General features: G+C 37.6%; 1 protein-coding gene across 1 annotated transcript in view; it reads right to left on the reverse strand.

The window, feature by feature from the left end:
- Window positions 1–16,303, reverse strand: part of LOC106093074 (protein rhomboid) — a 311,556-nt gene that overhangs the window by 238,733 nt on the left and 56,520 nt on the right. The window contains exon 5 of the mRNA XM_059360099.1: window positions 175–351. Coding sequence (XP_059216082.1) covers window positions 175–351 — 177 coding nt within the window. The remainder of the gene's footprint in view (window positions 1–174; window positions 352–16,303) is intronic.

The raw sequence follows: 16,303 nt of genomic DNA on the forward strand, positions 1-16,303 counted from the left end.
CTTTTTATTTGTTTTTTAAATTTTTTTGTAACATAAGCAACACAGGACAATTTCTATGAAAATGCATATTTAAATCTAAACTTAGAACTTTTAGAATGAAAATTAACTCCCTAATCCAAAATCTAAATCCCAAATTCTCAAGGCATTTAAATATTTAGCGATTTTTGTACTTACCACATTGACGAAATCCTGAAAGGTGACATAACCTGGTCCCACGGGTGATTTAGCCTTTTTTGCTCTCTCCGTTAATAGCTCTCGTTTATTCATAGGCACTTGTGATATAAATTCTGGTGATTTTAAAGCATTCAAAAACTCATCGACCGTTATCTCTCCAAATCCCTCGGGATCAAACTGCAAATAAGCGCAAAAGAAAATAAAGTAGCAACCCAGGGGGAAAATGTATCAATGATAAAGGATGGTTTTTAGCTATAATCTTTTTGGAAACACTGGTTTAAACAGCTCACGCACGTTTCGTGTTTTGTTTCACTGTCAAACATCTTCAGATTGGTCTATAATTTTACCATGAATCGTCTTGCAAACGAACAACGCTCACAAGTTATTGAATTTTATTATCAAAATGAGTGCTTCCATTTTACGACGAAGCTCATTTTTGGCTCAGTGGGTATGTAAATAAGCAGAATTGTCGATTTTGAAGTGAAGATCAGCCAGAAGCATTGCAAGAGCTACCACTGCATCCAAAAAAAGTCGCAGTTTGGTGCGGTTTATGGGCTGGTGGTATTATTGGACTGTACTTCTTCAAAGATGATGCGAATCGTAACATAACTGTGAATGGTGAGCGATATCGTGAGATGATAACCCATTTTTTTTGCCCAAAAATCAAGAGTTTGACTTGCAAGACATTTGGTTTCAACAAGACGATGCCACATGCCACACAGCATGCGTAACAATAGACAAGGCCGCTTCAATTGACGCATTGGAAGGCAACATTGAAACATTGATTTGTGAGATGCTGACCGAAATGTTGGAAAGAGCTTGCCAAAAATCAGAAAAATGCATGATTTTATGCATTTTTCTGAATTTTATATATATTTTTTTAAACATTCCTATAGCTCATAAAAAATAACACTTTTTAAGAAGATAACTGCAATATTGACCGATTTCCAGGTATAGGGTCATAGGCCGTATCAGTCACATTTATTATCCGATTTCGCTGAAATGTGAAAAATTGAGCTGCACCAGATCTGACGATATACGGACCGAGTATGATCCACATACGACTTTAGTTAGATACAGTTATAAGACGAGGCTATTACTGAAAGACAGTAAGAGGGGGTCAGTATAGCTATTGGTATCATAACGGGACACAGAGGACTACAAGCTCACTTATGTAAAGTCGGTGCGGTAAGTGATAGCATGCGTAGGGCATGCGGGGAACATGACGTTGGAGCATTTCCTTTGTCATTGCCCGGTTTTCAGGTCAAACAGATACCGGTACTTAGGTGGAAACACTATACCAGACATGAACCAACTTAGGGGAGTTGTATGGGCAACAATTAAGGGTTTTGTAAGTAGCACGGAATTCCTAACTTAGATTTTTTTCTTTGAGGATACTTTTTTGTATTTCGAGCGCACAACAAGCCGATAACTGGCTTACGTGTATGTCCATAGCGGCATGGGGCGGATTAATACTGCATCTTCTTTTCAACCTAACCTAACCCAGTTAGATACAGCTGTCATATAGGCTGATCCGCCGATTTAGGGTCTGAAACTCATAAAAAGCGCACTCATTAACCGATTTCCCTGAAACTTGAAACAGAGAGGTCTTTGACATCCATGCCAAATATGATCTCGATATTGGGTCTTATAGCCATTGCAGGCATGTTTTTTTTTTTTAAATAGTAAAAATCTAAGACGATCTAGACATGTCCATCCGTCTGTCTGTTGAAATTACGCTACAGTCTTTAAAAATAGAGATATTGAGCTGAAACTTTGCACAGATTATTTTTTATACCCACCACCGAAGGATGGGGGTATATTAATCTTGTCCTTCCGTTTGTAATACATCGAAATATCCATTTCCGACCCTACAAAGTATATATATTCTTGATCAGCGTAAAAATCTAAGACGATCTAGACATGTCCGTCCGTCTGTCCGTCTGTCTGTTGAAATCACACTATAGTCTTTAAAAATAGAGATATTGAGCTGAAATTTTGCACAGATTTTTTTTTTGTCCATAAGCAGGTTAAGTTCGAAGATGGGCTATATCGGACTATATCTTGATATAGCCCCCATATAGACCAATCCGCCGATTTAAGGTCTTAGGCCCACAAAAGCCACATTTATTATCCGATTTTGATGAAATTCGGGAGTAAATTGTGTAAGGCCCATCAACATCCTTCGTTGATTTGGCTCAGATCGGTCCTGATTTGGATATAGCTGCCATATCGACCGATCCTCCGATTTATGGTGTTAGGCCCATAAAAGTCACATTTATTGTCCGATTTTGCTGAAATTTGGGACAGTGTGTTGTGTTAGGCCCTTCGACATCTTTCTTCAATTTGGTCCAGATTTGGATATAGCTGCCATATAAACCGATTTCTTGATTTATGGTTTTGGGCCCATAAAATGCTCATTTATTGTCCGATGAAATTTGGGACAGTGAGTTAAGTTAAGCCCCTTGATATACTTCTGCAATATCGCACAGATCGGTCCAGATTTGGATATAGCTGCCATATAGACCGATATCTAGGTTGAAGGATTTGGGGCCATAAAAGACGCATTTATTGTCCGATGTCGCTGAAATTTGAGACAGTGAGTTTGGTTAGGCTTTTCGACATCCATGTTGTATATGGTTCAGATCGGTTTATTTTTAGATATAGCTGCTAAAAAGACCAATATTTTCTTATACACAATTGAACAATGACTTGTACTTATTAGTATTTGTTCCAAATCGGAACATATTGCGATATAACTGCTATGGGACATAAGGTATGCAAATTTTCGGCCCGGCCGAACTTAACGCCTTTTTACTTGTTTTATTTAACGTATTTGAAAATTTATTTAATTTAATACAAAAATAGAGTCCCGCGCCAGGAGGCATAAGTGGGACGAGCTGGCAAATTATAATTCAAGTATACATTCTCTTAAATTAAAAAAAAAAAAAATATATATATATATATATATATATATATATATATATATATATATATATATATATATATATATATATATATATATATATATATATATTTATATTTATAAATATACATATGTAAGTGGTTTAATACTACAAATATGATGTTAATAGATATTCTTGTTAATAGCTGAAGCGATTCAAGATCTTCTTTGATGTGATTCTTGCAAGACCCTTTGAAAGTCGAATTTGGTTACATTACTTATAAATTCATGGGGAGATGATTACAAGCCATGCCCCCAAAAGTACCGAGATGTAGAACTCTAATCTACATCTCGGTACTTTTAGATTAATCATGTTCCTGGTACTAAAATGTGATTGAATTTGACAAAATGATATTGTGTGATACCCAATATTTAATAAACACTTGAAAATATTTTTTTTTTTAATGTGCCATATTTATATAAACCATTAATTGGCAGAATGCCTGTACACACATTCCTAAAAAGCTACATACTAATTTTAGCACATTTTTTTGTAACCTTTGTAACGGATTTTAAGCTTACATAATTTCTATTGTAAGCATACACTGTTATTAAGTAATTGATATGTGATTGCAATAAACAATGGTATATCATAAATTTTGAAGTTACATTTAACTTATTTTTAAACTTGAAAACGTTTCCCAATTTCCATTTTAATTGAGTTGATATGTATATCCCAAGACAAATTATTCTGCAAGATCACACCAAGGTACTTGCTTCAGTTCGCCTTCAATAAATACACTGAAATTGACATTTGTGGGAAACGGTCTAAATCGCACTAGTTTAGACTTCCCAAGATATAACACAAATCGATTTATCCTACTGTGTACAAAACTTTTACAGCCATGTCACTCATATAAGGGTATAAAAGACATATATTATCAACAAACATGAATAATTTTCCACTTAACTGGAGGTTCTCGATATCGTTTAGAAATATTGAAAACAATAACGGGCCAAGGTAACTTCCTTGGGGGATACCATAATCAATAGAACCTAATGAACTTCGAGACCCATCTGTAGCAACATATTGCTTTTTATAAGTCAGCTGGACTGGGCCCGCTCAGATGAGCCTTCTTTTACTTTATATGGAACAAAATTTTCCTTGGAATATTTTTTTTCGACAATTAAAGAGCTTTTAGTGATATACCATGCTGCGAAAATAGTATATCGCTTGACAAACAGTTTAACAGTGTAAGTGCCTTTATCTGCATCCTATATGATCTTTATTGGTCTACGAATTTAAGTTTGGATGTAAGGTGCACTCCATTCCAAAAATACTTTATTTCGGCCCGATATTCTCATGACGTCTGATTTAGGGATGTTTTCGGGGTGAGGTGGTCCCCCAGACACTTGGCCTTGAAAATATATCAGCATCGTGCTCTTCTCTCAAATACCATTTATTTAAACCCAATATTCCCATTGGTTTTTTGGGGAGTTTACAGGATGAGGCGTCCCCCAAACACATGGCCCCAAAATTGGTTATCAAATTCGTTTTCTAATGTCAAATAACTTTCATTTGAGCCACATATTGGCATGGTCGAAAAATGTTCACCCTTTGGGGGGTGTTTTTGGGAAGGGGTTATGCCTTAAACACATGGTCCTACATTTGGATATCAAATTCGTATTGTACTCCCAAATACCTTTATTTGAGCCCCATGTTTCGAAGGTCAGTGGGGTATTTTGAAAAAATAGGTCCCGAAAGAGGGTTTCAATTCTTTCTCTACCCCCCAATTCCTTTCATTTAAGCCCCATATTGACATTGTCGGTAAATGTGTTTGATTTAGTTGTGTTTTCGGGAGTTGGGTGGTCCCCCAAACACTAAGCCCTGAAAATATATCAGCAACGTGCTCTCTTCTCATATATTTGAGCCCCATATTGCCAATGGCCTTAAAATTGGATATCAAATTCGTTTTCTAATCTCAAATACCATTCACTTAAACCCCTTATTGAAAAATCCAGCAAATATGTCCGGTTTGGGGTATGGGCCCTAAAAACTATGAATATCGAGCTCCACTGTCTTGAAGACCCAAATTGTCGTGGTGAGCAAATACATCCTACTTGGGGGTTGTTATGGTGGTGGGACGTCCCCTAGACAGCTTGTCCCGAGTGTTGATACCAGATTCATAGTCTACTCCCAAATACCCTTCATTTGAGCTCAATTTTTCCATTTTTCCATAGTCACAAATATGACCAGTTTGGGGGGCCACTCAGTGACTTGGCTTTCAGATTCGTCTACTCCAAAATGCCTCTTATTTGAACTTCATATTGCAATGGTCAGCAAATACTTCCTATTTGGGTGATGTTATGGGGGTGGGGTGGCTCCATAGACACTTTACCCGAACATTGATATCAGATTCGTGCTTTACTTCCAAAGACCTTTCATTTGAGCCCCATAATGCTATGGTCGTAAATTTGTCTTCTTTTGGGGATGATCTCGGGGATGGGGGGCCCCTGCAAACACTTGGTCCCACATCTGGATATCAGATTCGTATTATACACCCAAATACCTTTTATTTAAGCCCCATATTGTCATGGTCAGTAAATAAGTCCTGTTTGAGGGGTGTTTTGGGGAAGGGGTGGACCCCCAGAAACTCTGTCCCGGATTTGGATATCACATTCGTATTTTACTCGCAAATACCTTTCATTTAAGTCCCATATTGCCATGGTCGGTAAATATGTCTGATTTAGGGATGTTTTGGGGGTTGGGGTGGTTCCCCTATCACTTGGTCCGACAATCGAATACCAGATACGCTTTCTTAAATACCTTTCATTTGAGTTCCATATTGTCGTGATTGGTGTTTATATATATTTGGTAAGTTTTGGGGTGGGGCGCCCCCTGCCCGCCCTAGGTACCACCCCCCATTCAGATAACAAAAAATGTAGTACCCTATTTTCACCACGGGATTATACACCATCAGTGAAAATTTCAAAAAAAAATCGGTTCAGCCGTTTCTGAGTCTATAAGGAACACACAAACAAACAAGCCTACAAGCAAACACAAATTGATTTTTATATATAAGACTAGCCGAACCGGGCCCGTTTCGCTGTGCCTTCTTTAACTCTCTAATATATTTTAAGGGTGGGGACACTTCGCCCTAAATGTGAATATCGAATTCGTGCCATTGTAGCATATGTCCGCCTATGACGCTGAATTGTCGTGATTGCTCCATATATCCATTTGGTGGATTTTGGGCGGCCCCTGAGGCACCAGACTACAACAATAGAAACCATGTTTTGTTTTTCGTGACGGTTACGTTAGGTCAGTCTGAAAAGAGGTGGAGATATTAATCTGCCCCATGCCACTATAGACATCCATATTGATAGGAACGCCGAATATATCTGTTTAGAGGAGTTTTGGTGTTTGAGCGGCCCGGTGGGTACTTGAACCAAAATTATAATACGTTATTCGTTTTCTAGCCTCCAATACCTTTCATTTGATAACCATATTGTGCCCATCAGTCCACTTTAGGTTTTGGGTGTCGTTTTTGGAGTAAGGGGGAGGGACCGCCCCCATCCGATATCTAAAAATTATAAAGCCTATGTTTCCTTCCAGACAAACTTACACAATCTGTGAAAATTTTAAGAAAATCGGTTCAGCCCATATAGTCTTCATGGGTCATATGCCCATTTAAGGCATTTTTCGGAGGTAGGGTGACCCCCTATTCTTCGAACTGATTGTATGCCAGATTCGTAATCTACTCCCGAATACCTTTCATTTGAGGCCCATATTGACACGTACGTCCAATATGTCTGTTTGGGGGAATTTCGGGGTTGGCCGCCCCAACTGATGGGTACCTAGACTCAAATTTTAAGACCATATTCGTATTCTATTTTCCAATACCTTTCATTTGATACCCCGATCCCGATCGATCCACTTTTGATTTTGGGTGGTGTTTTGGGTATCGGAGGAGGGTCCGCTCCTTTCGAAATCGAAAAATTATAAAGCCTTTTTCTTCTTCCTGTCCATATTCGCAATCTACTCCCGAACACCTTTCATTTGATCCCATATTGTCATGATGGTCCAAAAAACCTATTTTAGGGGGTTTTGGGGTTGGTGCGGCCCCCCAGTTACTTGGACCCAATTTCTCTACTCCACTCCTCAACACCTTTCATTTGAGCCCCATATTGTCCCGATCGGTCTACTTTTATTTTTGGGTAGTACTTTTGGGGTAAGGAGGAGGGTCCGCCTGCCCCGCTTCCGATATCAAAAAATTATACAGCCTATGTTTCCTTCCAGACCAACCTACACAATCTGTGAAAATTTCAAGTTAAACGGTTCAACCGTTTTTAAGTCTATACAAACAAACCGACAAACAAACAACATTTCAATTTTGTAAACAAGACTAGCTCAACCCGGCCCGCTTCGCAGCGCTTCCTTTCACACCATATGAATTATTACTTTCTTTTCAATTATTCTTCTTTGCATTCACTGAGTTACGTGTATATTTTGCGGCCATGTTTTTATAGAACTTTTGGACTATTGTGGAAGCTTATCCCAGGGTAGGAATGTTAAACAAATAATACCGAAAACAGTCAAAGGTTATTTCCTTTATTTAATTTTTCGAAGTACAGACAGACAACTTGTCAAAATATTAGTGAAAAGCATATGATCAACTTTAAACACACTCTCTTGTACCTCTTGCGATCTTTTTTCGGGTTTGCTTGCCTATTCAAATAATTTCTATTTCCCAATAGATGGCGCTGAATTTGTTGTTGGTGATGCTCGCTGTTGATTCCCATCACATTGTCATCATTTTGTCTTTTTTTGTATTCAATCGAATTTCTAGTTTTATCGGCCTATCTAATGTCACCGTTTCGCATGGGTAAGCATCTTCGGCTTACCTATGCCAAAAATATTAGAAAAAATTTTCTGCACTGGATATTCCTTCAATAATAGTTGCGACAATAATCATTGTCCATTTAAGACTTCACTACAAAAACTTACGGCCTAGACCACCAAATTTGTTAATTCTTTTTATACCCTATATCATAATCTAATTTCGTCAGTCCGTTTGTAAAGCATCGAAATATTCATCTGAGACTCAACAAAGTATATATATTTATTTTTGATCGTCTTGACATTATAAGTCGATTTAGCCATGTCAGTCCGTCCATCTGTCGAAAGCATGCTAACTTTCGAAGGGATAAAGCTAGGCGCATGAAATTTTGCACAAATACTTCCTATTAGTGTTGGTCAGTTGGGATTTTAAATGGGTGATATTGGTCTATGCTTTTATATAGCTGCCATATAAACCGATTTTGAATCTTGAGCTCTTGAGCCCCTAAACGCTGCAATTCTTATCCGATTTGTCTCAAATTTTGTATAAAATATTTTGTTATGACTTTCAACATCTGTGCTAAGTATGGTTCAAACCGATCTCTTAATTTGACTCTCTGAGCCTCTAGAGGGCGCAATTCTTATGCGATTTGGCTAAATATTATTTTAACGACTTCTCCTATGACCTTCCACATACGTGCCAAATATGGTCTGAATGGGTCTATAACCTGATATAGCTCCCATATGAACCGATCTCCCGATTTTAATGCTTAAGCCACTATATGGCTCAATTCTTATCCAATTTTGGCTGGCATTTTGCACAATGACATCTACTATGGTCTCCAACAGCCAAACCCAAGCATGGTCCGAATTGGTTGATAACCTGAAATAATTCCAATAGCTATGCAATTTTTATCCATTATCCTTTGTTTGCCTATAAGGAGATATCGGGCAAAAAAAATTACAAATGATTTGGCCTCGATTTGTTCGCCAAGTCATTGACAACAGCTATTTTCCCTTTCAGCTGTGTTCAATGACTTGGCGAACGAATCGAGTGACAAAACGACAAAAAAATGTGTGCTTATCGGCATGCCACTTTGGCTCAACTATAAAAAGGAGGCTTCTTATCTTTCAGCTAAATTCTCAATCAAACCCGATCCACTGAGCTTTCGCTTTCAAATTTTGTGTACGTTCGTTGAGCCTTCCCCTCTAACAGTTTAACACAAACTTGGATATTCGCACTCTTCTTAATAATTTTTTTCTATGGCAAAGATAGCCACATAAACTACCTGAATTATCTATCTTAGGATGGGAAATTTGCAAAAAATAGTACAGCAAACAACCGCAACGAAATTCCTAGACTTTATTTTTCTTTATTTTACGGACCGATAGGTTGCCATAACAAAGATAAATGCTGCATGATCAATTTTTACCACTCTGCGCTCTCTCTGTGCGTGGTGGCGTCACCATTCAGTTGATCCATTTGCAAACAGAATAGATGGCGCTTATTTAAATGCTAGTGCTGCCATCGATAGGGAAAGGTTTAGACTTTAATACCCAAAATGTTAACAAAATAACTTAAAAGTTCTCCGTTCTATGTCGCCCCGTACGTTTGCGCAATCACCTATAAACGACTGAAAATTTTACATTCCTCCCATCTGTAAGAGCATGACTATTCATGATTTAGTCTTTTTTAAATCAAATCAAATTAAACGATTCCCGGTGGTGAAGAACTAATTTGCCCGTCTTTATATTAGTGAAGTGGCGACAGTTCTAAGTAATTTAACCATGTTAAAAGTGTTGCCCAGCAGCACGTTGTTTGGACTTGTCTAGGAAAAGAAAGCTCCTTGTCGATGAGCTAAAAATGGCGGCCACCTTGACTTAAGTTTTGCAACTTCTCCTATCACACAGAACGTCATAACTTTGGGGGTACGGCGGCATTGTCCTGTTAGTTCATTATAATTGATCAACTGTTTTGACGTGAGGTGGTCCGCTAGATATATGAGCAGAATAAAGATATCATATTCGCAGTCCACAACCTTATATTTTGAATTTAACCCCATATTGTCATAATTGGTGTATACAGACACTTGAGCACAAATTTGAATGACGAACTCCACTTAAAATATCTATCACTTGATCCCCCATTGTTGTAATGGGGAGGTGAAGTACCACCTAGATTCTTGGACACAAAGTTTAATGTCATATTCGTAATCTGCTACCAAATGCTTTTAATTTGAGGCTCATTTAGCTAGGATCGAATTATATTCCCATTTGAGGGTGGGGCGACCCCCAATTACGTGGACCTCATTTTTTATGTCATATTCGTAGTCTAGTCCCAAATACCATTTATTTGAGTCGAATCTTGATATTAATGTCCAATATGTTTGTTTGGGGGAGTTTTTGGGGTTGGATGACCCCTCGCATACTTCATCCCAATTTTTAATACCATATTCGTATTCTACTCCCCAATACCTTTCATTTAATACCCATATAGTCCCTATCGAGTCCACTTTTGATTTTAAGTAGTGTGTTTGGGGTAAGGGGGGAAGGTCCGCCCTCTCCAATATTAACAAACTAAAAAGCCTTTTCCTCCTTCTTGACCATATTGTCATAATCGTCCAATAAACCTATTTTAGCGGGGTTTTGGGGTCGACGCGGCCCCCAGTTACTTGGATCCAATTTTTAATATGAAATTCATAGTCTACTCTTTAATACCTTTCATTTGAAAAATTTACAAACCCACAAACAAGCAAACACAAATTCATTTTTATATATATTGATAGGTAATATATTTCGATCTTGTATTCCATAAAACGACAGTTTTTTTTTAACAAAATCGTATGATCGACAAGGTCAAACGCCTTAGAAAAATCGAAAAAAATTCCAGCTACTCCATGAAACTTCTCGTTCAAGCCGTTACATATATAATTAATCACATTCAAAACGGCTTTCTCCGTACCACATCCCTTTCTAACCCTATATTGATTGTCATATAACAAATTGGTATCTGAGAAATACCCAAACAACTGGTCTTAAATGATTCTCTCAAAAATCTTGTTAATAGTAGAAAGAAGCGCTATTGGCCTAAAGTCGCTTACTTCAGTTGTGCTAGAAATCTTCGGTATTGGCACTACCTTATGAACCTTTAAGACATCTAGACATACAGATTCATTCACCATATCGTTAAAAATATTCACTAGCGTACAAGATATTTCACTAATACACTTCCGAAAAAATGATGCTGGAATACTGTCATCGCCAGGACATTTATTCACTTTTATTGCCATTACAGTTTCCTGTATTCGACTCTCATCTACAAAACCTAATGAAAATGTACTCACTTTGCCTAAGAGTGCCGAAGAAGTTGACGTCATCATCAGGAAGTATTGCTATATCACGTTTCAAGTCCTTTACTGAATTCAAAAAGTAATTATTTATATAATTCGCCTGAATTATATATTAAAAATCCTTCTACCTTGACCGTCACTAATAGTAACTTCCTTACTTCTTGGCTTCCCTAGCCATCTTTTCTTAGAATCATTCCCCGGAAGCCGTTTTGAATGTGGTTAATTATATATGTAACGGCTTGGACGAGAAGTTTCATGGTGTAGCTGGAATTTTTTTCGATTTTTCTAAGGCGTTTGATCTTGTCGATCATACGATTTTGTTAAAAAAAAACAGTCCTTTTATGGAATACAAGATCAAGATATATTACTTATCAATATATATAAAAATGAATTTGTGTTTGTTTGTTTTGTTTGTATGTTTGTTTGTTTGTGGGTTTGTGGGTTTGTAAATTTTTTTTTTTTGTTCCGTATAGATTCAAAAACGGCTGAACCGATTTCTTTCAAATTTTCACAGAATGTGGGGAGTGGTCCGGAAGGAGCAATAGGATATATAATTTATTGATATTGGCAGGAGGGCGGACCCTCCCCCTTACCCTAAAAGTACGATCCGAAAATAAGATGTGGGATTCAAATGAAAGGTATTAAAGAGTAGACTATGAATTTCATATTAAAAATTGGATCCAAGTAACTGGGGGCCGCGCCGACCCCAAAACCCCACTAAAATTGATTGATTGGACGATAATGACAATATGGTCAGGAAGGAGGAAAAGGCTTTGTAGTTTGTTAATATTGGAAGGGGCGGACCCTCCCCCCTTACCCCAAACACACTACTTAATATCAAAAGTGGATAGGGACAATATGGGTATTAAATGAAAGGTATTGGGGAGTAGAATAGGAATATTGTATTAAAAATTGGGATGAAGTATGCGAGGGGTCATCCAACCCCAAAAACTTCCCCAAACAAACATATTGTACATAAATATCAATATGGGACTCAAATAAAAGGTATTTGGGGCTAGACTACGAATATGACATAAAAAATGAGGTCCACGTAATTGGGGGTCGCCCCACCCTCAAATGGGAATATAATTCGATCCTAGCTAGATGAGCCTCAAATTAAAATCATTTGGTAGCAGATTACAAATATGACATTAAACTTTGTGTCCAAGAATCTAGGTGGTGCTTCACCTTCCCATTAAAACAATTGAGGATCAAGTGATAGATATTTTTAAGTGGAATTCGTCATTCAAATTTGTGCTCAAGTGGCTGTATACACCAATTATGACAATATGGGGTCAAATTCAAAGTATAAGGTTGTGGACTGCGAATATGATATCTTTATTCTGCTCATATATCTAGCGGACCACCTCATGTCGAAACGGTTGATCAATTATAATGAACTAACAGGACACTGCCGCCGTACCCCCAAAGTTATGACGTTCAGTGTGATAGGAGAAGTTGCAAAACTTAAGTCAAGGAGGCCACCATTTCTATGTCGCATACCGTTCTATGTCGCATACGGGGCGACATAGAACGGAGAACTTTTAAGTTATTTTGTTAACATTTTGGGTATCAAAGTCTAAACCTTTCCCTTATCGATGGCAGCACTAGCATTTAAAAAAGCGCCATCTATTCTGTTTGCAAATGGATCAACTGAATGGTGACGCCACCACGCCCAGAGAGAGCGCAGAGTGGTAAAAATTGATCATGCAGCATTTATCTTTGTTATGGCAACCTATCGGTCCGTGAAATAAAGAACAAGTAAAAGCATGCTAAGTTCGGCCGCGCCGAATCTTATATACCCTTCACCATGGATCGCATTTGTCGAGTTATTTTCCCGGCATCTTTTCTTAGGCAAAAAAGGATATAAGAAAAAAGTTGCTCTGCTATTAAAACGATATCAAGATATGGTCCGGTTAGGACCACAATTAAATTATATGTTGGAGACCTGTGTAAAATTTCCGCTGATTCGTATAAGAATTGCGCCCATTGGGGCTCACGAAGTAAAATAGAGAGAACGATTTATATGGGAGCTGTATCGGGCTATAGACCGATTCAGACCATAATAAAAACGTTTGTTGATGGTCATGAGAGGATCCATCGTACAAAATTTCAGGCATATCGGATAATAATTGCGACCTCTAGGGGTCAAGAAGTCAAGATCCCAGATCGGTTTATATAGCAGCTATATCAGGTTATGAACCGATTTGAACCTTATTTGACACAGTTGTTACAAGTAAAAATAAAATACGTCATGCAAAATTTCAGCCAAATCGGATAGGAATTGCGCCCTCTAGTAGCTCAAGAAGTCAAATCCCCAGATCTGTTTATATGACAGCTATATCATGTTATGGACCGATTTCAACCATACTTGTCACAGTTGTTGGGTATCATAACAAAACGCGTCGTACAAAAAATTCCATTCCAATCGGATAAGAATTGCGCCCTCTAGAGGCTCAAGAAGTCAAGACCCAAGATCGGTTAAATGGCAGCTATATTAGGTTATGAACCGAATTGAACCATACTTGGCACAGTTGTTGGATATAATAACAAAACACGTCGTTCAAAATTTCATTTCAATCGGATAAGAATTGCGCACTCTAGAGGCTCAAGAAGTCAAGACCCAAGATCGGTTTTTATGGCAGCTTTATCAAAACATGAATCGATATGGCCCATTTACAATACCAACCGACCTACACTAATAAGAAGTATTTGTGCAAAATTTCAAGCGGCTAGCTTTACTCCTTCGGAAGTTAGCGTGCTTTCGACAGACAGACGGACGGACATGGCTAGATCGACATAAAATGTCGCGACGATCAAAAATATATATGCTTTATGGGGTCTCAGACGAATATTTCGAGTAGTTACAAACAGAATGACGAAATTACTATACCCCCCATCTTATGGTGGAGGGTATAAAAATAAAGTCTAGGAATTTCGTTGCGGTTGTTTGCTGTACTATTTGTTTTGCAAATTTCCCACCCTAAGATAGATAATTCGGGTAGTTTATGTGGCTATCTTTGCCATAGATAAAATATTATTTAGTAGAGTGCGAATATCCAAGTTTGTGTTAAACTGTTAGAGGGGAAGGCTCAACCAACGTACACAGAATTAGTGCTATTGGAGAGTAGGTTACGTTACAGAGGTGAAATTTTTCTACGTTTTGAAAGCGAAAGCTCAGTGGAGCGGGTTTGATTGAAAATTTAGCTGAAAGATAAGAAGCCTCCTTTTATAGTCGAGCCAAAGTGGCATGCCGATAAGCACACATTTTTTTGTCGTTTTGTCACTCGATTCGTTCGCCAAGTCATTGAACACAGCTGAAAGGGAAAATAGCTGTTGTCAATGACTTGGCGAACAAATCGAGGCCAAATCTTACATACCCTCTACCATGGATCTCATTTGTGATTTTTTTGCCCGATATCTCTTTATAGGCAAACAAAGGATAATGGATAAAAATTGCAAAGCTATTGGGATTATTTCAGGTTATCAACCAATTCGAACCATGCTTGGGTTTGGCTGCTGGAGACCATTGTTGATGTCATTGTGCAAAATGCCAGCCAAAATTGGATAAGAATTGAGTCATATAGTGGCTTAAGAATTAAAATCGGGAGATCGGTTCATATGGGAGCTATATCAGGTTATAGACCCATTCAGACCATATTTGGCACGTATGTGGAAGGTCATAGGAGAAGTCGTTAAAATAATATTTAGCCAAATCGCATAAGAATTGCGCCCTCTAGAGGCTCAGAGAGTCAAATTAAGAGATCGGTTTATGTGGGAGCCACATTAAGTTTTAAACCGGTTTGAACCATACTTAGCACAGATGTTGAAAGTCATAACAAAATATTTTATACAAAATTTGAGACAAATCGGATAAGAATTGCAGCGTTTAGGGGCTCAAGATCCAAAATCGGTTTATATTGCAGCTATATAAAGCATAGACCAATATCACCCATTTAAAATCCCAACTGACCTACACTAATAGGAAGTATTTGTGCAAAATTTCATGCACCTAGCTTTATCCCTTCGAAAGTTAGCACGCTTTCGACAGATGGATGGACCGACATGGCTAAATCGACTTAGAATGTCAAGACGATCAAAAATAAACATATATACTTTGTTGAGTCTCAGATGAATATTTCGATGCTTTACAAACGGACTGACGAAATTAGATTATGATACAGGTTATAAAAAGAATAAATAAATTTGGTGGTCTAGGCCGTAAGTTTTTGTAGTGAAGTCTTAAATGGATAATGATTATTGTCGCAACTATTATTGAAGGAATATCCAGTGCAGAAAATTTTTTCTAATATTTTTGGCATAGGTAAGCCGAAGATGCTTACCCATGCGTAACGGTGACATTAGATAGGCCGACAAAACTAGAAATTCGATTGAATTCAAAAATAGACAAAATGATGAAAATGTGATGGGAATCAACAGCGAGCATCACCAACGACAAATTCAGCGCCATCTATTGGGAGATATAAATTATTTGGATAGCCAAGCTAACCCGAACAAAAAAAGAGCGCGAGAGTTACAGGAGAGTGTGTTCAAAGTTGATCATACGGTTTTCACTACTGTTTTGACAAGTTGTCTGTCCTTCGAATAAATAAAATAAAGGAACTAACCTTTGGCTGTTTTCGGTATTATTTGTTTAACATTCCTACCCTGGCCCAAGTTTCCACAATAGTCCAAAAGTTCTATAAAAACATGGCCTATATATATATATAGTGGGCTTGTAATAAAATAGGATAATAAATTTATCCACGGTGGCGGGCATTAAGATTAATATGTTAACACGAGATAAATTCTAAGTTAATTTTAATTAAAACGGATTACATTTCGGATCCGATTTCTACAAATTTTAAAAGGTTGCATCTAAACAAGTAAATATAAATTATAAAGTTCTTTACACGGTTTCTCTTTATGGGTAGAAACTAAAAAGGATCAAGGAACAGCGTTTTTTTTTTTTTTTTGTTTAATTTGGTTTGGCATTGCTTTCAGCATATGCTTAAGAAGTAAAACCGGGATAGA

This window comes from Stomoxys calcitrans, chromosome 1, assembly GCF_963082655.1.
Source record: "Stomoxys calcitrans chromosome 1, idStoCalc2.1, whole genome shotgun sequence".
Classification (NCBI taxonomy): domain Eukaryota; kingdom Metazoa; phylum Arthropoda; class Insecta; order Diptera; family Muscidae; genus Stomoxys; species Stomoxys calcitrans.